Genomic DNA, 24,262 nt, shown 5'->3' on the forward strand with positions numbered 1-24,262 from the left:
TTGAAGGGGAACTTGAAGGTTTTGGTGTCCCCATGCACCTGCTCCCCTTGTCTTTTTCAGTGGTAGAAGTCATGGGTTAGAGAGTTGCTATCAAAGAAGCCTTGGCGATAGTAGACACAGCAGTCACAGTGCACAAGTGGTGAAGAGAGTGAATTTTTAAGGTGGTGGACAGGGTGCCAAACAAGTGATCTACTTGGTGGTGTCAAGGTTCCTGGGTATTGTGGATACTGCACTCATCCAGGCTAGTGAGTGTAACCCATTACACTCCTGACGTAAGTACATAAAAAATAGGAGCAAGGGTAGGCCATTTGACTCTCCAAGCTTGCTCTCCCATGCAATAAGATTCTGGCAGACCTCCTATGCCAAATCCAGCTTCCCACACTATTTTGATATCCTTTAGTTCCCAAGTATCCAAAAATCTATCAATTTTTGACTTGAATATACTCAATGACTGGGAATTCACAGTTCTCTGGGATACAAAGTTCCAAGTATCCACAACTCTTTGAAGGAATTTCTCCTCATCTCAATTCTAAACAAACAATCCCTTGTTCTGAGACTGTGATCCCAAGTTCTAGACTCCCGAGCCAGGGGAAACATTCCCCAGACTTGTGCTGTGTAGCTGGTGGAAAGGATTTAAGGGGTTGGAAGGTGAATCACTTGCCATTTATTACCAGCCTCTGACCTGCTCTAGTAGCCAAAGTAATTATGTGGCATCTCCAGTTACATTTCTGGTCAATGCTAACTCCTAGGATGTTGATTGTGGTGGATTTGGCAATAGTAATCCTGTTGAATGTCAAAGGAAGGTGGTTAGTTTATCTCTTGTTGGAGATGGTCATTGCCTTGCACTTGAGTGGTGCGAATGTTATTTGCCAATTATCAGCGCAAAACTGAATGCTGTCCGATCCTTGCTGCCTGCAGGCATGGGCTACTACAGTATCTGAGGAGTTGCGAATGATAATGACCACTTCAATCATGAGTGGACAACCCACTTCTTACCTTATGTTGGAGGGTAGGTCATTGGTGAAGCAGTTGAAGATGGTTGGGCCTAGGATACTAGGCAGATTGAGGAACTCTTGCAGGGATGCCCTTGACTGATATTATCGACCTCCAGCAACCACAACCATCTTCCTTTGTACTAGGTATGACTCCAACCAATGGAGAGTGTTTTCTCCTGATTCTCAATGACTTCAATTTTGCTGGGGCTCCTTGTTGCCAAGGTCCAATGATACCTTATCAAGTGCAGTCACTCTCGCCTCACCTCAGGAATTCAGCTGTTTTGTTCATGTTTGGGCCAAGGCTGTAGTGAGGTCTGGAGCTGAGTAGTCCTGATGGGACCCAAACCTAGCATCCTTGAGCAGGCTTTTGGTGAGTTAGTGCCACTTGATAGTGCCACTCCAGGACTTAATCACATTATATTTGACCAGATGACATCTGACCACTTTAATCACTTTGTTGATGATTGAGAGTAAGCTGATGGGGCGGTAATTTAATGGATTGGATTTGTCCTGCTTTCTGTGGACAGGATATACTTAGGAAATTTGCCACTGCCTGATGGATGCCTCTGTTGTAGCTATACTGGAACAGCTTGGCTAGAGACATGGCTAGTTCTGGGGCACGTGTTCAACACAACAGCCAGGATGATGTTGAGCCTATAGCCTTTGCTCTATCCAGTGCCTTCAGTCTTTTCTTGATTTCACATGGAGTGAATCAAATTGGCAGAAGACTGGCTTTGGAGTTGGTGAGGTCCTCAGTAGTGGGCCTAGATAGAGTGAATAGGAGGGACCTATTTTCCTTAACAAAAAGGTCAATAGATTTAAAATAATTAGAGGAGCTAAAGAGAAATCCTTTTACCCAGAGGGTGGTGGGGGTCTGGAACTCACTGCCTGAAGCCAGAGGCAAAAACCCTCATTGCACTTAAGAACTACTTGGAAATGCACTTGAAGTGCCATAATCTACAGGACTACAGACCAAGAGCTGGAAAGTGGGAGTCAGCTAGAAAGGTCTTTTTGCTAGTACAGACATGATAGGCCAAATGGCCTCCTTCTGTGCTGTAAATTTTCTCTGTTTCTATGAGGCTGAAATAGATAACCTACTCAGAGCTTCCAGCTGAAGATGGTTGAAAATGCTCAGCCTTGTCTTTTGCACTCACATGCTGGGTCTTGTCATTATTGAGGATGGGGATGTTTGTGGTGCTTCCTCCTCCTGTTCATTACTTACAGCAGGATTTTTCACTCGGCATGCGGGAGTGGGCCAGACATGCCGACACGTAAAATGACACGTGATGACGTCGGGCGTGCATCCCAACATCGTTGCACAGTCCCGCGATATTTCGTTCGGCGGGCGCACGCCAAAGTCGACTGCGCACCCGCCAATATGTAAACAACCTATTAATGCCATTATGGGAGTAATTGATGTAATTGTTAAAGCTGCCCATCCAACCTTAAAGTTGGTGGGCAGGTGAAAAGGCCAAGCAGCCTTCGCGTTTTTTAGGAAACCTCATCCACAAGCGGGATGAGGTTTCCTAAAGCTTTTATTAAATAAATAAAAATTTTATCCTAAATATTAAAACATGTCACAGTCACATGAGGGGACATGTTTAAATAAATTTTTGAACCATTTATTTAATTATTTCAATATCGATTCAATCTCCTTGAGGCAGCACATGCATAAAAGAGCACTGGCCCCGACTCTCCCTCCTCCCCCCACCCACACCGGTAGTGCTGAGCGCTTTGGCTCACGTATTACACTGGGTGGGCCTTAATTGGCCCGTCGGTGTAAAATGGCGGCGCAGAACCGATCGTGGGCAGCGATTTACTCCGCGGCCGCCCCCGCCCGCTCCTGCTGAGCTTGCCCGCCGTCTGAAAAACCCAGGCCTCAATTCCCCACTACCATTCATGATTCAGTATGGCAGGACTGCAAAGCTTGAGTCTGCTTGTTGGCTCTGAAATCAATTAGCTTTGTCTAAAGCATGTTGTTTCCACTATTTAGCATGCATTATCTTGTGATGTAGCTTCAGTAGGATGGCACCTTGTATTTAGGTATGTCTGGTGCCATTCTGGGCATGCTCTTCTTTTACATTCCTTATTGAACTAGGGTTGGTCCCTGGCTTGATCATAATGGCAGAATGAAGGATATGCTGGGCCATGAGGTTACAGATTGTGATTGAAACCAGTTCTGCCACTGCTGATGGTCCATAGTTCCTCATGAATGCCCAGTCTTGAGCTGCTATCTATCCCATTTAGCACACAACACAATGGAAGTTGCCCTCAGTGTGAAGAATGGTCTTCAGCTCTAAAAGGACTGTGTGATGTACACTGTTAGCATTATGTCATGGACAGATATCTCTGTAATGGGTAAATCAAGTTCAAGTAGGTTTTTCCTCTCCTGCCGGTTCTCTCACCACCTGCCATATCCAGTCCGGCAGTTATGTCTTTATCATCATATCTCTGTGTTATCATCCTACAGCCCCATTATCAGCCTATGCCTCCATTATCAGCCTACACTCTGATTATTGTCATATTCTTTCCATTTTTATCCTATTCCCCCCATTAACATTCTATATCTTTCTTTGCAATCCTGTTCCCCCGTTATCATTCTGTTCCCCCTTTATTGTTCCATTACCTCAATTATCATTTTATTTCTCCCCCTTGTTTTTATCTTAGCCCCCCATTATCATCCTATCCCGACCATTAGGTTATGAGTTCAAGTCCCACTCCAGAACTTGAGCACAAAAATCGAGGCTGACACTTCAATGCAGTACAGAGGAAATGCTGCTTGGATGGTCATCTCTCAGGTGAGACATTAAACAAGCTGTCTCAGATGGACATAGTGGATCCCATGGCACTATTTCAAAGAACAGCAAGGGAATCATCTCCAGCGTCCTGGCCAATGTTTATCCCTCAATGAACATCACTAAAAAAACATTCCTGGTCATGACATTGTTGTTTGTGGGAGCTTGTCAGGTGCAAATTAATCTCTGTATTTCCTACATTTCAACAGTGGCTACACTTCAAAAATTCTTGATTGGCTATAAAGTACTTCAGGATGTCCCGAGGCTGTGAGGATGCTACATAAATACAAGACTTTCTTATCTTCTTTTCTTTTTATTCTTCTATTTTCCACCCTTGCATTTGAGCATTTCCCTTCTACACTTGATCCCCTGGTCAAAACCACATTCAAATCTTCATAGCCACCAGCCAGTCCAGGCAAATCTTCAAACCAAGTCAGCGATCACTGCAAGTTCTTTTCTCCTTCCAATTCCCTACCACTAATACTTTACAAGCTTTCACCCCACCCCAACCCTCCTGACATATTTAACAGGCCCTCAACTCAGCCCCTTGCCACCCCACTCCACAGACATATTTTACAGCTGCCCTCACCTTATCATCACCCTTCTGTCCATGCTGATATATTTTGGAAGCCCTCACTTCCTCCCCCTAGACATGTTTCACAGGTGCTCTCACCTTAGACTTGCCAACTCTGGTTGGAGTTAGTCTTGGAAGCTTATCACATTATATTTGACCAGATGACACCTGACCATATGGCCCTTGTTAATGCAAATGATATTGCACTTACCTTATAAAGGTTAGGTCTCCTGTACTTGAGTATCCTTGCTGAAGAATTCATGGCAACAGCTATTGCATGACAAGTTCAGAGAAACAAGAGTCCATCTATAAGTATTTTTTTTTATTCATTCATGGGATGTGAGCATCGCTGGCTGGGCCAGCATTTATTGCCCATCCCTAATTGCCCTTGAGAAGGTGGTGGTGAGCTGCCTTTTTGAACTACTGTGGTCCATGTGATGTAGGTACACCCACAGTGCTGTTAGGGAGGGAGTTTCAGGATTTTGACCCAGTGACAGTGAAGGAATGGTGATATATTTCCAAGTCAGGATGGTGAGTGGCTTGGAGCGGAACTTCCAGGTGGTGGTGTTCCCATGTATCCACTGCCATTGTCCTTCTAGATGGTAGTGGTTGTGCTAAGTAAGTAAACGAAGAAGGGAAATGAGGGTGGCAAACCTAAGGTAGGGGAGGAATCAGAGGTAGGAGTAACTTTAATTTCACCAGTAACTAATAGTAACTCACTGACATTGTATGGACAACTTGTATCAGATTCCCTATTATAACCAACAATAATAAAGTAACTCACTCATAATTAATATGTTACTGGTGGTACTGTGTATAATGCCCTGTAATTTATAATAATCCTTTAATCCTCTGATATTCATGCTGTAACTCCAGCCAGAATCCCCCTGCACTGAATAAGGTGCTTTCTGGCTCCCCTGTCTATGTCACTTTGAATAGGTTACATTTCCCTCCCTCTCTCCTCAACACTTGCTTTGTGTGAAGGTGATAACTCTGAACTGAGAATTTCAATCAAAGCAAATTTATACATGGACTTCACATCTCAAAATTGGTTGACACAGATCATTCTGACCCAAACTAAGAGATTGCACAAAGGACAATACGGATTGCACTTCAGAGTACTTGAGGAAATAATTAATGGAATTGGACATGGAGTAGCACATTTAGGGATTCTTGGCAACTGGGACCATGCCTCAGAATTGGAGAAAAGGAAATGTGGTGCCAATCTATAAAAAAGGAAAAAGAGGGAACTGTGGGCAGATCAACCTGGCGACCATTATAGGCAAAATACTGGAGGACATTCTGTAGGAGCAAATGTTGAACCACATGATAAAATCTGAAACTGAAAGAGGGGGCCAGCATAACTTTATGGGATGGAGATCATTTTTGACACATTTTCTGGAATTCTTTGGAAAAACAGCAAACCTTGCAAGTCAGTGGGAGTTCCGCAGAATTCAGCAATGGTTCAAGGTTGATGATAAAGCACAAGTGGAGTGCCTCAGGAATGGATCGGAAATTTACATTGCCTAATAGGGAAAGGTCAAACCCTGATAAGACCATAAGATATAGGAGCAGAAGTAGGCCATTCGGCCCATCGAGACTGCTCCGCCATTTAATGAGACCATGGCTGATCTGATAACCCTCAATTCCGTTTTCCTGTCTTTTCCCAATAACTCTTGACCGATGGTAACATTTTTTTACAGGGTGTCACAAATCTCAAATGTTACATTTTCTTCTCCTTTGTAATTTATTAGGCGAGACAGCGCAAAGTCGAATAAACACAGGATTTTGAAGTTGGGATATTTCAAATGAACAACCGGACCTATGGCTACTAACGGAATTTTTTGCCAAGCTATAACTTAGTGGTGTATCCTGCACTTTATGATTCTTGAACAGAAGTTTACTAATTAAAGAACTAAACTTAAAGAAATGTACGTCCTTATTGGGTGTTAAAATTAGGTAAATAGAATTTTTTAAAAGAACTACATGATGCATTTTATGATGATTACAGAATTTACCAAATAAGGCTAGGAAAGGAAATATTTCAGGCGGTACAATGATCTAATTGTTTAAAGATGCAGTTATCCTGGCACTTGGGAGCCAGGTTAGGATCCCTAACCCATTAAAGACAACTGGTGTGACACCGTGTCCAGAAAGTTATCTAACACCGCTTCGAGTTACAGGTGTAGTATAACTCCAATCTGGCGTGAAGCTGTATTCTAAAAGTACTTAAGTGGTCTGGTGAGCCAGAAAGACAGCCTTAAAATTTTCCATGGGTTTTTTTTTAATGTGATGAGAGAATAACTGCTGCCGCCTTTACTTTCTTAATCCTAAAAAGGCCACCCCGAGCAGAGTTGTTTTGCGGCTGACTGCAATCGTCAGCATAACTCTGGCCTGCAAACGGTGTCCGGCGGTGGACCTGAGATCGTTAGCTGCAGTATAATTGCAGTTTACGTTCACCAAAACAAATCCTTTAAGATTAATGTTAAATCGTCCCCTTTATGATGAAAAGTTCAATTGCTCTGAGGGCAGATCCCATTTTCCGTATCGAACCCCCGCCCTCGACGGTGCAGGAACATCTGGATTTTTGGCTCCAAAAGATGGCGCTTGTCTGCAGCTCCGCGCTGGGCATGGAACCGATTTCCCAGTGATCAGAACAGAAAGTTAGACGTGATAAACAGAACGAAATATTTTAAGCAAAAAATAATCATGGAAAGCCGATAATGATATTTTGCTAGAAACAGCATCCGCTAAAAACAATCCAAAATATTTGCACAATCCATTTTAAAGGTTGATAATGAAGCAATAGAGAAAAATACATGGTTTCTGTTTTATCTCGACATTTCTGCAAACCGGGAGCCGAAGGCTAACATTTCAAATGTAAAATCAGGGGTACTGAAATCCGTTTAGGAAGCTACAAAGTAAATTACAACGTGATCATTGTACCGCCTGAAATAAATACTTTAGGATCCTGAGGGCCCTTAACAGGGTGGATGTGGAGAGGATGGGTTTTTTTTCCCCCCTCTTGTGGAGAATCTAGAACTAGGGGTGACTGTTTAAAAATAAGGGGTCACCCATTTAAATGGAGGTGAGGAGATTTTTTTCTCTCTCAGAGGTTAGAGAGCCTTTGAACCTCTTCTTCAAAAGGCAGTGGAAACAGAGCCTTTGAATATTTTTAAGGCAGAGGTTGATAAGTTTTTGATGAACGGGGGGGCGGTGAAAGGTTATGGGAAGGCGGGCGGTTACAATCAGATCAGTGATGAACTGATTGAATGATGGAGCACACTGAAGGGGCTGAGTGGCCTACTCCTGCTCCTATCTCGTATGTTCGTTTGTAAATGCTCACAGCGATACATTGATGTCAGAGCTAATTGAGTTTGGTGGGGAGGAGAATAATAACCAAAAAATCTCATTTATTTGCATCAGAAATATGTGTACTGCTGAGAGAAGCTAACTGAATTGCGTTAGCACAGTGGGCAACAGCTGCTCCTCTTCCTGTCCTCCAGTTCCCAACAATTACCAGGGTCCCATGGTGACCATCAGCATTGAGATTGTACCATGGCAACAAACACGTCACTGCAGCTAGGGAGAGAGTCATCCAGTAAAGCGAACGAACGCTCGATTTAATTCATAGTTAGTTTGTCTTTTTTTATAACTACCACAGGTACGCAGCTTTACAATTATTCTCAACGCGGGAATGACTTAAAATCCCCGAATGTTAATCAAGCTGAAACCAAGTAAACAAAGAACAGAAAATGCTGGAAAAACTCAGCAGGTCTGACAGCGTCTGTGGAGAGAGAAACCGAGTTAACGTATGGAGTCCATATGACCCTTCTTCAGAGTCCTACCGACTCGAAACGTTAATGGGTTTTTTCTCTCCACAGATGTTATCAGGCCTGCTGAGTTCTTCCAGCATTTCCTGTTTTTGTTTCAGATTTCCAGCAACCTCAAAGCTCTGCATAGCCAATGAAGCGCTTTTGAATTGTAGTCACTGTTGTAATGTAGGGAAAGCGGCAGCCAAATTAAGTGTGGTAGGTTCCTACAAACAGCAGTACAATAGTATTGGCTGAGAGATAACCATTGATCAGGACACGGGGAGAACTCCCCTGATCTTCTTCTGAAAGCCTTGGGGCATTTTATCTCCACATGAGCGGAGAGACAGACCTGGATTTAAAGTTTCCTCCAAAGGAGAGCATTCTGTTAGTGCTGCACCACCAGATCGACAGCCTGGACTATAGACGCTCAAACCTCTGGAGTGAGGTTTGAACCTATAATCTCTGCCGCGGAGGTTAGGGTTCTAGGATTGAGCCAAAGCTCTCGCTGTCGAGAAATAAATGCAGAAAATGCTGGAAAAACTTCGGAAGTTCCGAAGAAGAGTCATATTGGACAGGAAAGGTTAACTGTTTCCCTCCCCACAGATGCTGCCAGGCCTGCTGAGTTTTTCCAGCATTTTCTGTTTACATTTCAAATTTCCATCATCCGCAGTATTTAGCTTTGATTTTACTGTTTAAGAACAGATTTGCTTTCTCCGCCCTGTATTTGGTAATTTCCCACAGCCCTACACCAATACATTCACTCGCGCCCAAAACGAGAAGCACCTAATCTTTTTTCAGCTGGATTTCAGTTTGCCAACCCTTTGCCTTAAGATGTTTCATTTAAAAGAGCAAAAAGCGAACGAGGTTGGAGTCAAATAGGATGAGCTATCCGTGGTCCTGAACATTCCAACTAATTTGAGAATATTAATTAGCATTTAGAATAATCAGGAATAAATACTAACATGATTTCTATGTATTACTTAAATATTGTCATGTGGAAAAGGGGTAGCTTGTGTCGGGAGGAATCCTGTCCGTGTGGGGTTTTTTTTTGAATTATTACCGTATTACTGGAACATCTAGAAAATGATTTTTAAAAAGAATTCTGCACAAGATCACATGACAATCCCTCCACGTGACCGTTTCTACGCCAGAGGGGAAAAAAATCGGTGCTTTGGCCAGGGCACCCCGACATTTTGTTTCTGTCCAGGGTGAATAGATCCACCACGGTGCGGATAACCCATGTAAAGCGGTTCTCTCGGGGAGTGAAGCTGGGGTGAGCGCCCGGTGTAGGTATGCAATAGGAACAAACTGGGGTGGGGTGGCGGGTAGGAAAGAGGGTCTATGCAAACAGCTGAATCCTGGCATATTTACACAATTCGAGTCATTTTACTAGGGGGCTAGAAGTCTGTGCGAAGCAAAAAGGGTTGGCCAGTTTAACACTAACATATTTTGACAAAGTTAAACAGCAGTTTTGCGTTCCGTTGTTTTTAAATTGTAGATGAAATGAGGACGGATTTCTGCTTGACGGGATTGTTTCATCTTGCACAGAATTCACAAAATGCTTTAGGCACGAAAGGTCTTTATGCCTATGTGACATATGGAAAATAGCAGTCGGTTCGGACGAAAGATCTTCGAAATATTCTTACTAGAATGGTTGGAAATGGTAACAGCCGGTGCAGATCAGAGGTTATACGGTTGGGTTTGACCTACCAATGCTTGTACGCACATTCTCAATCGATCATTGTCGTTCTACCTCACCAGGGGGACATGATCTCGGAGTTGTAATTCCAGCTAGCGTGAGAAGCTACAGTTTCATCTCATTCGGTCCTGGATCCTGATATCGAGGTCTCTCGCGGGTTTGTTTGTATCGCAACGGGGGTTTTAAGCGCTAAAGGTGAACTCCGAGTGGTTCCCATTGGCAGGACTGACCATGTTAGATTTTATTTGTTAATGTGATATTCCGCACTGATACGAATTTCTTTTTTCCAGCCTTCATCAGTGGTCGAATTAACAGGGAGAAAAAAAAGCAGAGATCTTTCCTGATGAGTTTGCAATGAACCTGTTTCCTCAGATTCAAGAAACAATACCCAAAATTAAAACAACCGGGTTTTTAAATCACCTGAAGTTCAATTGGAACATTGCGGGCTTGTCAATTTACCAGGTGAGGGAAGTAATAAAATGGGATACATTAGTATCCGCGAGTTTTGCGTTATCTTTCTTTAGCAGTGTATCGTTGTAGAGCTGTGTACCGTTAAACACAAATTGTCTTTCCTTACATGTGTGATCGTGTTACGTTTAAATTGTTTAATCTGCTTGCCAATGATTTCCTCTGAACAATTATACCACGGGACCTAAAATTTACCTCCGCCAAGCCTGCATTCTCTTCCCGGCGCCACATGCCACATACTGTTCTCTCCTGATGTATATTCTTTTCACTAATGCGACGTTTCATTGAATATAACTGTAACTCTATTGCAGTCATACATTGACTGATTACGAGATAAGTGGCAGATCTGCATAACTACTGTCAAACCAGTTTCAACATTCCACTCTGGTTTACATAGATTAAGAAACGTGGGAGTCTTACAGAAATATATACACATTATCCAGATTTGTAAATTCTATATTGAATGAAAATCTAATCATTGGGAAAGAGTTCCTCAGACCATTTTATTACAAGATATCCAAGGATGAGTAAATATCATTACCATTCGACCTGTCTTAATTTGTCCATCGAGAAGGACTTCAACCTTTCCCCTGCCCCGCCGCTTCCTGGTGTTTTTGTGATTTCAGGGTTTTCGCCTCCATCGCTCTGTCCAAAGTCCATTCCAAATGTTTACCACTGAACTCACAGCTACCGGAACTAGAGTTATTCGTTTGAATCTATGATCCTTGTCCTATCCCACAGTTTAATGCAAAGTAGTATAGATCGACCTTTTCTATACCATTTACTGTATTGGATACTTCTATATGATCACCTCTCAAACATCTCTGCAGGTTGAAAACCTCAAATTTCTCAAATCTTTCCTTATCACTGGAACTGCTGTCACTAGGGTCTGTTGGTCCTCTCTGCACTGGCTCCTGTGATTTATTGCCCCACCTTGTTTCTTGGCAACCAGAACTGGACACAGCTCTCAAGGTCTGGTTTAACCATAGAACTACACGCATTCTGAATGACTTAGATTCTGCAGTTTTGACTATGTTTCCTTTGTTGATTTGTTGCTTTGTATTTGTTGCCAATGTTGAGCCTGGAATCCGCTAAGATTCCTAGGCTTCTTTCAACTTCACCTTTAACTATTTCAACATCAAACCTGGAGTCATTGTGTCATTTTTCCTTCCCATGTACAATACATTACATTCGTCCAGGTGAAATTATATCTGGCATTGTTGGACCCGCACTAGTATCTTGTTTAATCCAGTTTTGAATCTGCCTCCTCCGATTCTACTACCCTATCTCGTTTGCTGACATTTGCAAGATGACCACTTTGCATTTAGTTTCTGAATCCAAGTCATTGGCACAATAACTGTCTCTACATCGAATCCTGGGGTGGCCAATCAGTTCTTCCTCTACTATATAACACGACTCGTCTGATCAGTGCACGTTATTTTCTCCCTGTCAGCTGATTTATTATCCATTCCCCAAACCCCCCACAACTTTGTACTTAATTAGTAGGCTTTTTAAGTGCACGATTTTATCAATTTTTTTGGAACTAAGTCCACAATGGCCTAGCCTACACCTTCTACACCTTCTAAAGCCATATTGCTTGCAGTTGGCTAGGGTTATTATATGCAGAGAATCTTCAACTTTATTCCTCATTCAATTCGATTATTTCTTGTAACACCGATTTATCAGTTTAAATCAAACAATGCTGGTGTAAAACAAAAACAGAATTACCTGGAAAAACTCAGCAGGTCTGGCAGCATCGGTGGAGAAGAAATCAGTTAACGTTTCGAGTCTTCATGACCCTTCGGCAGAACAGAATGAAGACTCGAAACGTTAACTGATTTCTTCTCCACCGATGCTGCCAGACCTGCTGAGTTTTTCCAGGTAATTCTGTTTTTGTTTTGGATTTCCAGCATCCGCAGTAGCTTTTAGCTTTTTGTTTTTAATGCTGGTGTAAACTGTGCGATCAACAGCCTAATCGTTTTAAGACTGTGTTAATATAATTGCTTGAGAAATGAATTGGATCAATGTAGGCAATGATTACCCCCGACGTTTTACATTGTCGCACTTTCTTAATAGGAAGGATTTTATTAATCGTACCCCGTTGTAATCCTGATTAGCGTAATTAGTGAGGTTGATGGTAAAGTATGACGGCATAGGTTTGATCTCAAATATTACGGCCAGTGTCAGTTTTGGATTATGAAGTGGATTGCACACTGGAATGGAAGAAATCAATAAGAATCATGGAGAACGTGAACAAACGCAATACAAGAAGTGATACAGAAATGTTTGAAACTTCAACTTGAGTTCCAACGTTATTTTCCGGATTCTGAAGTTGTCTGTTTTACTGTGTGAAACAGAACATTCGTTAGTCACACAAGAGTGTCAGCATAACAACATTTTTTAGCTAAAAGCTACTGCGGATGTTTTGCATCTGTCTATCTTTGTACAAGACTCTAGTTATACTGTCACTGTTACGCTCTTGCAAAATCAGGTCTCAATCTGTGCCCCAGGAGGCTGCCTGAATTCTGTACTGAATGGCGTTCAAATCCAGATCGGTGGGATGTCATTTATTTCCCTCCTCGCCATTTTATGAATTTAGCATTTTAATGTTCTCTTCTAAAAATTAAAATGCATAGGAAAAAGATTTCAACTGACGTATGTAAACCTGCATCCATATGGATCTTTGCTAATATGGAGAGTGTGAATCACCGACTGCAGTTTAGCTTTGGTCTCCTACTACCTAGCTTTGGTCAAGTTATATTCATGGCATCATATAACCATACCGAGTGTATAATGAGCAATGTACCTCTTTTTTTCTCGAATATATTTGTATTGTTGACCCTTACAATGGCTGGTAGATCAATTGCACCTCACACTTTATGTTGATGCTGTTTAGGTCTGGCAGAGCATGCAATGTATTTCACACATAAAATTGCTTAAAGTGAATTTAGGCAAGAAGTATAAAACCATTTCCAGAAAGCAATCTCACATTGGATTAGCTTCAAAATTGCAGCTGTTTAATTGCAAACTAGCACAAAGCCACAGTTAAGAGATCTCAAGGCCATAGGACCTTTTGGGAATGCTGCAAATCTCACTTTTCATATTCTTGATATTAGCTAATAGCCCGTAGTATCTTACTTAGTACTATTGAAACATAACATCCCTCTGGATGCAGGCAAGGAGGCATAGGGAGATGCATGGAGAGACCTCTATGCAGGGGAGCAGTGTGGGAGGTGTCAGCGTAATTTACCTCTGCCAGTGCCTCATCCCTGTGCCAGGTACTGGAGAAAGATTGGTACCTGTAATTTCACCATGTCATGCAAGCTAGAGGAATTGGTTGGCCTTATATGTTGGCACATTGTCAATACAGTCAAGACTAATGGTATAAAACTATTCTCTGACAGTGGTCAGTTTCTAGTGGCTATTAGTCAACAACATTAAATTGCCAATAATTAGCTATAACAAATGTTCTAATTTTATTGAAACAGACAAATAAAGAAAGAATTACATTTTATATAGTGATTATCAGAACCACAGGAGGCCTCAAAGCACTTTACTGCCAATGAAGTATCTTTTAAAGTGTAGCCACTGTTGTAATGTAGGAAACACAGCAGCCAATTTGCGCACAGCAAGTTCCCACAAACATCAACATGATAATGATGAGATAATCTGTTCTTTTGTGATGTTGATTGAGGGATAAATATTAAACCAGGGTCATGGGATCGTTTACATCTAGCCAAGCAAGCAGATGGGGGCCTCAGTTTAACATCACATCTGAAAGACTGCACCTCTGACAGTGCAGTATTCCCTCAGTATTGTACTGTATTTTCAGCCATTACTTTTGAGCTCTAGCCTTGGAAGCCTTGGATTAGTACTTGAACCTGGAACCTTGTGATGCAGAGGCAAAAGTGCCACCAACGGAGCCATGGCTGACACTCTAGAACATAAACATTGCTACTGCAATCTGTTTATATTCTAGAATACAGGAAGCTGTATTGGTTTGAGAATACTTGATATTTAGGCTAGGTGCTGGGTTTACAAATTCTCTTCAACACTAAATCAATTTATTGCTTGAAGTTTCTTCCTGGCATCAATGATCAGGTGAAAAATTAATAATTACTACGTCATGATTTTTAATGTACAGCTATAGTTATTTGTTAAATTCAAACTGTTGTTTTCAGAAATGCATTATTAAAGATACTTCGATGTCAAATGCAAAGTTTATTAATTGCTGTAATATAACAAAACTATAATTTCTGCTTTTTGTCCCCAGAAGTTTTCTTGTACAAAACATGAATATGGTGTTAGCCGAAGAAATTCCAAATATGACACCCACCATTGTAATCCCAATGGCTACAACTTCAGCTAATTCCAGTGAAATATTAAATACACTATCTGTAGGTAGTGGAGGGCAGTTTGAACTCAATGGACAGGTTCGGGCAGAAATACATAATATCACATATCAGGAAGTCACGACAGGGGAAATCGTCACTGTCAGCTTCATCTTTGGTGTGATCTGGCTTGTTGCATTGTTTGGGAACTCTCTGGTTTGCCTTGTGATCCACAGGAGTAGGAGGACACAATCAACTACCAACTACTTTGTGGTGTCCATGGCATGTGCAGATCTGCTCATCAGTGTGGCCAGCACTCCCTTTGTCCTTCTGCATTTTACCACAGGAAGGTGGTTGTTGGGAGATGTCATGTGTAAACTGGTTAGGTATATTCAATACCTCACTCCTGGAGTCCAGATCTATGTCCTTCTCTCCATCTGCGTGGACAGGTTTTACACTATTGTGTATCCTTTGAGTTTCAAAGTGTCCAGGGAGAAGGCCAAAAAGATGATTGCAGCTTCCTGGATTTTTGATGCTGCGTTTGTATCCCCCACTTTGTTTTTCTATGGCACGCAAGGTGGCACCTGTAATTTGTTTCTGCCCCAGTCCTGGAGTGGTGTTGTCTATGGCACTGTTCATCTGTTGGTGGGATTTCTGGTTCCATCTGTCCTCATCATACTGTTTTACCAAAAAGTCATCAAATACATTTGGAGAATTGGCACGGATGGCAGGACTGTGAGGAGGACAATGAACATTGTACCCAGAACGAAGGTTAAAACGATTAAGATGTTTTTGATGTTAAATTGCATGTTTTTGTTGTCTTGGTTTCCTTTTTATGTGGTTCAGATCTGGCAGCCAGATCAGATGGATTACACAACGTGTTCAGCACTTTTTCTATCTATTGCACTGGTGTCTTTCAGCTCTTCAGCATCTAAACCCAGCCTCTATTCAATCTTCAATGCAAACTTCAGGCGCGGAATGAAGGAGACTTTCTGCATGTCATCAATGAAATGTTACCGTAGTAATGCGTACACCATCACTACTAGTTCAAGGATGGCAAAAAAGAATTATGTTGGGATCACGGAGATCTCTGCACACACCAAAACCATTACCAAAGATACAATATATGAAACGTTTGACAGAGAAGCAAGAGAGAAAAAGCTTGCATGGCCTATAAATTCGAACCCTCCAAATACATTTGTGTAATCAGTATAGTTCAGTCTTCATTTGACGGTTCCATTGCACCTCTGGAAATAAGAGTTTTATATATGAAATCATAAAAGACAAGAAGGCCACTAAACCTACCGAAAATCATCTCAATTCAATTCTTCCATCATAGCATTGAACTGTAATTTTAAAAGATTGTTTTAAAAATAATGACTAGTTTGTAAGAGGCCATATACTACACAAAGCCCTAAACTCCACTGTGATTCCATCAGCTATTTAAAATAAGTTATAATACTTCTTTAAATTACTGCAAAGTGCAAAGTGGAATTTCAACCAGGAAAACTGCTTAGCAGTTTAAAATCTTGGACATAGCACTGAATTTCATAATATATTGAATGTTACTCATACCAGATGGTGTTTGGTAAAATGTAATCCATAAACCTTTGAGTCATATTTATGTTGTTCATCTGTTGCTGGATGTATATTGCAATGCAAATGTTAATTATTTTGTGGCAGAACATGCTGTCAGAATACAATAACCAACAACTAGTGAAGCAATATAATAGTGGTAACCCTAGAAATGGTGAATATATGCATAATATCAGTAAGCATTTTTCTGCAAACCTTAGTTTAGTTTTTCTTTTGACTGCTGTAGAACTTTCCTTGCACTTCATGGAAGTATTGTCTTGCTGCTAAAATGTTCATACCATGACCTTTGGCCTGCACATAAATTGGGCTGGATACTTGAACATGTATTATCATAGCACGTTTTGATCAAAATAAACTTTCATCGTATCAGTCATAAAGTGAATGACATAAAATCTTTAAGAGCTACTTTTTTACTTTCAGAAAAAAACTGATGATTTTTACCTGAATTTGATTTTCTTTAATGGTTGGCTCTACAATAATTTCTGATTCTTGTTCAAACATTGTATACAATAAACATAACCTTCCTCTGCTAACTTGGGCATGATGCTAGATCAACAATGGCTCCCCAGAGTGTGGTTCCTTGGGAATCAATCACACTGCCACTGCAAGATGTTTGTTTCTATTTAATGCAAAGTTATTAAGAAAATTAAGTTTTGATAGATCACATGAGTAAATATAAGAAATTGCAAAGAACACAGTTAAATTAATGATAAACTAAATTAGCTGACAAGACAAAGACACAATTACTTTTGCACACTCATAGTGTTTTGGAATTGACAGAGATGAAAATTACAGTATTGCTCAGGACTCATTCAGACCAACACAAATTTGTGAGCACATTAAACCAAGGGACTTGTGACCAGCTTCAACAGATAGTTCACGTGCTTGGAATTTTTATCAGGGATGGTGTATTTCCAAAAAGAATCATTTTGAAGATACTCTGGTATTCTAATAGACCTCCAAGGAACCTTATGAACTTAATGTTCTCAATGCCATGAGACAAGCAATACTTCCACCCTCACTATCACAGTAAAAATTAGCTGCATGTTGATTCTGTACACAATATGTAACACAGATGTGCAGTGCTCCACAATCTGTGGCAAAATTCAGCCATCAGAGCAATTCAGGTCTACCAGAATTTTGCACACCATGGCCCAGATTTTGCAGAAGAATAACAACATCTCAATGACATATGCCATTATGAATGCACAAATTGATGAGCAACTGAAAATTGCATCACACTCTCAATCACCCCATGATTTTCATGATGTTGTTGGATTTGTGCATTAATCTCATCACAGAAAGTTAAGTCTAGTAATTAACCCCTTTTTATTATTCATTCATGGGATGTGGGCACCACTTGCATGGCTAGTATTTATTGCCTATCCCTAACTTCCCTCGAGTTTTGGCTTGGCAACAATGAATGAATAACTATATATTTTCAAGTCAGGACGGCATGTTACTTGAGGGGGAACTTGCAGGTGATGGGGTTCCTGTCCACTTGCTGCCTATTCTAGGTGGTAAAGGCTGTGGCTTTGGAAGGTTATGTCAAAAAAGCCTTCGTGAATTGCTGCAGTGCAACCCATAGATGGTACACACTGCAGACATGGTGCACCAGTGATGGAGGAAATGAATGTTTAAAGTTGGGGATGGGATGGTAATCAAGCGGGTTGTGTGATAATTGTTAATCATTGCCAATCAATATCTCTTGCACAGAAAGGCAAGTGGAGTCTAATTTCTACAGGTTGTAAATTGTTGGAGATTTAAAAATGTAAAATGTCATATATTTATTTTTCTTACTTTTCCTTTGTCCCTTTCTCTCTCTCATCCTTCTTTAGTTCTCTTTCTGTAACTGATTTAACATTAAATTCACAATCTCTAATCCACCCTCTTTCATAGTCCTTTTTATTTCTCAGTCCTTTGATCTCATTGGTTAAAGAGATACACTTTATTCCAGTGTATACTAAGGTCTGCTTGCTGCACCATTAGCAGCTCACTCTTCCAGCAATATATTTTGCGAAAATTTTTAAAACTTAAACATTGATGATGCTGCAAGATGCCCTGCTCCAACAAAATCTGGATCATTAAATACCGGTCCAACACTGGTAATGGAACATTTTTTAATGAGTGAAAATACTTGTGGTCAATGCAACCTAATTCAATGAGTAAGACATGAGTGGAGATATTGCAGGCCACATTCAATACGTCTCACATAATACGGAATAAAAAAAGTAAGAACAAGGATTAAGTGAAAATATTTCCTCCTTCACTATTCAAACTCATTTATATGTTTAGTCTGCCTTACACCTATAATAAACTACTTTTATAGCATCTTTAGCATAGTAAAATTTCTCAAGGTGCTTCAGAGGAGCAATCGTAAACAAAAAATTGATACTAAGCCACATAAGGAGATATTAGGGCAGATGACCAAAAGCTTGGTCAAAGTGGTAGGTTGTGAGGATTGCCTTAAAGGAAGAAAGAGGCAGAGAGATTTAGCTGGGGGAAATTTCAGAGCTTAGGGCTTTGGCAGCTGAAGACATGGCTGCAAATAGCAGAGTGATTAAAATCAGCGATGCTCAAGAGGCCAGAATTGGAGAAGTGCAGATATCTGAGAGTTGTATGGCTGGCGGATTTACAGAGTTAAGAAAGTGCAAGGATGCGCAGGGATTTGAAAACGAGGATAGAATCTTAAGAGGCTGTGCTTAACCAGGAGCCAATGTAAGTCAGAAAGCACAGGGTTCATGGGTGAACAGGACTTGATGGGAGTATGGACATGGGCAGTGGAGTGTTGTACAACTTCAAGTTTACTGTGGGCAGAACATGGGAGGGCTGCATTGGAATAGTCATGTGATAACAAGGCATGAGGATTTCAACAGCAAATCACCTGAAGTAGGAGCGGAGTCAGGCAATGTCATAAATGTGGAAATAGACAGCCTTAGCAATGGCACACATGTATAATTGGAAGATTTCTCAGGATTAAATATAACAGCAAATTTATGACCAGTTTGGTTCAGCCTCAGCTGCCAGGAAGAGGCATGGTGTCAGTAGCCAAGGAACAGGGTTTGTGACATGTATACAATACAATGGCTTCAATCTTCCCAATATTTAATTGGAAGAAATTTCTGCTTATCCAGTATATAGCGTTGGACAAGCAGCCTGACAATTTGGGGAGGGGAGAGGTTGAGAGAGGTGATGGTGATGTAGAGCTGTATAGTCAGCAAATGTGGAAACTGATAGTGTTTTCAGATAAGTCGTCATTGAGAAATAGAACAGAGTCAAGGATAACCTTTGAGGGTGACCAGAGGTAGCGCTGCAAGAACAGGAAGAAAAGCAATTGTGGGTGATTTTTTGACCATGATTGCAGAATGGAACCAGGTCAATGCAGTCCCACCCACCCACAGCAGAATGGCATTGGATGAGGATGATGTGGCCAACTCTGTCAAAGACTGCAGACAGATCAAGAATAAGTCACCTTTGTCAGAGTTACATTGGATGGCCTTTATCAGTTTGATGAGAGCTGTTTCTGTACTCTGGCAGGGATGAGAACATGGTTAGAGGGATTCAAACATGGAGTTCTAGGAAAGATTACCACAATTTGGGAGGCAACTGTACATTATGAGGAAAGGGTTGGAGATGGGGCAGCGGTTAGCAAGGACGCAAGCGTCAATGTTTGATTGAAGAGGGTGAGACAACAGCAGATCTGAAGGCGATGACGGCAGCTTTGAAGGAGAGAGGGAAAATACTTGAGGAGAGAGAATCGTCAACAATATTGGTTAGCATGTGAGCCAGGCAGGAAAGTTGGGTGGTCAGCAGTTTAGTAGGAATAGGGTTGAGGGAACAGAAGATTGGTTTCATGAACATAATGAGCTTGGAGAGGGCTTTTGGGAATTTAAGAAAAAAACTAGATGTTGACACCGTGACATTGATAACAGTAGTTGTTAAAGATTGGACATATCAGTTCTTAAACTGAATAGAGTGATTGCGAAATGCAACAAGAACATACAGGGGTTAAGTCCATAGTTTATCCCATAGATGAGTATCTCTAGAATTAGGACTATTCTCAGCAGGCCTTATCCAATTACATATTTAATTTCAAGTACAGTCTATGCGTGATTATGCTGTCCTTTCGTAGGAATATAGGAGTAGGCCATTCAGCCTATCGAGCCTGCTCCGCCATTCAATATGATCATGGCTGATCATCCACTTCAATGCCTTTTTCCTACACTATCCCCAGAAACCCTTTAAGCCATTGATATTTAGAAACCTGTCAATCTCTGCTTTAAACGTACTCAATAACTAAGCTCCCACAGACCTCTGGGTATAGAAATCCAAAGATTCACAACCCTCTGAGTAAAAGATTTCTCTCATCTTGGTCCTAAGTGGCTTCCCCCTTATTTTGAAATTGTGTTCCCTGGTTCTCGACTCCCCAACCAGGGGAAACATCTTACCTGCATCTACCCTGTCTATCTCTTTAAGTATTATATAGGTTTCAATGAGATCACCTCTCAATCTTCGAAACTCTAGAGAATACAGGCCCACTTTCCCCAATCTCTCTCCACAGGACAGTCCCGCCATCCCCAGAACAAGTCTGGTGAATCTCGTTAACTTCCTGTATGGCAATAATATCCCTCCTAAGGTAAGGGGACCAAAACTGCACACAGTACTCCAGGTGCAATCTAACAAAGGTTCTATTAAGTGGAAGCAAGACTTTGCTACTCCTGTATTCAAATCCTCTTGCGATAAAGGCTAACATACCATTAGCCTTCCTAATTGCCTGCTGCATCTGCATGTTAGCTTCCAGTGACTTATTGACGAGGACACCGAGGTCCCTTTGTACATCTACACTTTCTAATCTCTTACCATTTAAGAAATACTCTGCACATATGTTCCTCCTGCCAAAGTGGATAACCTCACATTTTTCCACCTTTTATTCCATCTGCTAAGTTCTTGCCCACTCACTGGGCGGAATTTTCTATTTATGAGACTAAGTGCGGTGGCAGGTGGTTTTGGTGGCTCCCATTCCGCTTCTCAGAATGGCGGAACTCACGCCCAATTCCGTGCTTGGAAGCTCATTAATTATGCACAGGCGAGAATCAGGCCCAATCACCCGGTGAGTCGAGAGCTGATTTGTCCACCCCACCGTCAGCTGGTGGGCCGAAGGTTCTGGCACCATATTTAAACGCTAGTCGAATACATATATCTCATTCTCTGCAGCCCACCTGTCTTCAGGAGACCATTACAGATGTCTCCCACACACAAGGCCATAAGCCTTAAGAAGAAGGCAGCACCCCACCTCACCCACCAAGCCCTTGATCAGAAGAGTGCAAGTGCACAGGCATGTCCTGTATCCCAAGGAAGGATCCAGGAAGCAAACCAACCTCACCTCTCTGCAACCACCATGGAAACCTTGGTCTAGCAGGTCTTGCTGGATTTGTGCTCGGCCCTGCACTCCATGGCCACACACCCTGGTTGGCACCATCAAGATGTAGGCGATATTGGAGCTAGGCACCTTGACCTCCCTCCAGGTGCACCATCTCCTCAAGGGGTCAGGGCAGGACCTTCGGGCAACCACAGGGAGGATAAGCATCAGCTGGACACCCCAGGGGCTTCGTCTCAGGGCACTCTAAGGGTGTGCAGCCACTCTGCCTGTGACCCTATCCATTCGAGCTGCTCAGACCACCGAGAGTGCATCTGCTCCTGAGCAGTGGACCCTGATCAGGCTGGGGCCCTCGAGGCTTCGGGCCACCAGAGGACGTCCACCAAGGTCATCGCAGACATCAAGATGTAGCAGTCAGCAGGCTGCCTCCACCTCTGCTGTGGATGTTGGGGTTGTACCCAGGCGTGACAGTAGGGTTACGAAAATTAAGGAATTTTGATGTCACTTTTGGGTCACGGGTGTGCTATACATGTAAAGAAATTGCATTTTTGTGAATACGTTAGATAGTTATGTGAATGTTTTAGTTAACTGAAGGCATGGTGATTTTGTACATTGGAATCCCATGTCGAGGTTTAGCCATCTTCCCACTCAGTGATAGTGACCCACTGTGAGATTAGCATTCCTGTAATGTCAACCTCAGTTGAAATAGTCTCCGCACCCCTTGTGTGATGTTTAAATCTTTATTTGAAGTGTGTGATGTAAGCATATCTAACCCCTCTTCCTTATGGAACACCATTGAGTGAGGGCTGCATTGAAGTTCTAGCGGCATTTGTGTCTCCTCAGTGGTCGTGGCAGAAGACAAGACATGCATGTGGGGAGGAGATCCCTAGCTATGTCCTCATCTTAATGGCAACAGTGTTTGCATCATTATATGGCAAAGAAAGCTTCAAGTCTTCTCTTGCATCACTTTCGTTCCTCAGTGGACCCTCAGTTCCCAGGGTGAGCGAATTGACAGGGCACCCCAGACCAATGCAGGAATTATGGCCTGGTGATTCATGAGGCCAGAATGCTGGTCTCATTCTCACTGCGAGTGATTGGACATCCCCTGAGATGAAAGGGAATGGGAGGGAATATGCCCTCCCTTAAATTTACTCTTCCTGGAACCTATCAGCAATTAAAATATCACGGGAACATCTCCCACATCTTGTTTCCTCTATGACGTCATCGCATTCATACTGACCCTCAGCACCCTCCTGGGCATCTGGATCTTCATCCTCCGATGAGCTCTCATCCTCCATTTCACCCTCTGGTAAGGAATAACCTCTTTGCATTGCCAGATTGTGAAGGGCACAACGCACTGCGATGATGTGTGAAACCCTATTGGGAACGTATTGTAGTGAGCCACCTGAGCAGTCCAAGCATCTGAAGCACATCTTCAGAAGCCCTGTGGTCTACTCTATTAGGGAGCGTGTGAAGCTGTGAGCAATGTTGTACCTCTTCTTGGAACAACTCTGTGGGCGACACACCGGTGTCATCAGCCAGCATTTCAGTGGGCACCCCTTATCCCCGTGCAGCCATCCCTGCAGACGTACAGGCCCCTCAAAAATCTCAGGCACCTGGGAGTGACTCAGGATGTAAGAGTCATGGCTACTCTCAGGGTACCGCGCACAAACATACAGTATGTGCTTCTGATGATCACACACCAGTTGTACATTGATGGAATGGTAGCCTTTGCGGTTTATAAACATTAGGGGCTGCTGCCATGGAGCCCATAAAGCCACATGGGTGCAGCCTATTGAACCCTGCACTCTTGGGAAGCCTGAAATGGCGGCAAAGCCGGTTAATATCACAGGCTGGCTATCTTCATCCAGAGGAAACGTGTAAAGAGCTCCTGTGACCTCCTCTATGCATGAGTATGTTGCGGACTGAGAGATGCCGCACGGGTGCCCTGTTGATCCCTGGAAAGACTCCAAGGCAATGAAATTGAGCACTCCAGTCACCTTCAAAGCCACTGGCAGGGAATTGCCTCCAACCCCATGTGGCATCAGGCCTTCACAAAAATGTGGCATGTGTGATGTACCAGATCTCGGGACAAGCACAGACGTGCCCAGCATTGCCTCTCTCAGTCCTTTATAAATGGGAGACTCTTCTACGGTACACCCTAGGTCTGGCAATTCACCTCCGTTGTCTGGGTCTCTCCTGACACGCCTGTTCATACTCTGGCTCCCCTTGACCATATCCCTCAGGTGAAGCCTCCTGCTGGAGCTGCATTCGGCATCACCTCTCCCTTCCTTGTCTCCTCCATTGCATTAGGACCCTGACAAAGGCAGCATTGAGCCCTGGATCCATTTTGCTTTTGCCGTCTCTCTGAGATGAAACATTGAAGACATTACTGATTAAAGGGTTAAGAAAGTGAAACTCAGAATATGAAACATATGCCAACTGTAAGGGTTTATAGTTTTTCCTGTCCTACTTGCATGGTGGCTGATGCCGCCTTGTCCCTGAGACGCTAGCACACACATCAAGGTGAACAAGATGGCATCCCAGATATGTAACATCTGGAGCCCTGCGTGGGATGATAAGGTGTAAATGAGATGAGTGACCCAACCTAA

At 42.4% G+C, this 24,262-nt stretch overlaps 1 protein-coding gene across 5 annotated transcripts in view; it reads left to right on the forward strand.

The window, feature by feature from the left end:
• Nucleotides 1–18,158, forward strand: part of gpr19 (G protein-coupled receptor 19) — a 57,423-nt gene extending 39,265 nt beyond the window's left edge. For 4 of the 5 annotated variants that reach the window (XM_078568129.1, XM_078568130.1, XM_078568131.1 and 1 more), the window contains 2 exons: nucleotides 10,169–10,340; nucleotides 14,620–18,158. In XM_078568129.1, coding sequence (XP_078424255.1) covers nucleotides 14,639–15,883 — 1,245 coding nt within the window. In that variant the 5' untranslated portion in view covers nucleotides 10,169–10,340; nucleotides 14,620–14,638 and the 3' untranslated portion in view covers nucleotides 15,884–18,158. Of the gene's footprint in view, nucleotides 1–9,390; nucleotides 9,470–10,168; nucleotides 10,341–14,619 lie in introns of those variants that run through there. The other variant, XM_078568134.1, reaches the window with a different exon arrangement.
• The last annotated feature ends 6,104 nt before the right edge of the window (nucleotides 18,159–24,262 follow it).

This window comes from Cetorhinus maximus, chromosome 22 (genome assembly GCF_964194155.1).
Source record: "Cetorhinus maximus chromosome 22, sCetMax3.hap1.1, whole genome shotgun sequence".
Taxonomy (NCBI): Eukaryota; Metazoa; Chordata; class Chondrichthyes; order Lamniformes; family Cetorhinidae; genus Cetorhinus; species Cetorhinus maximus.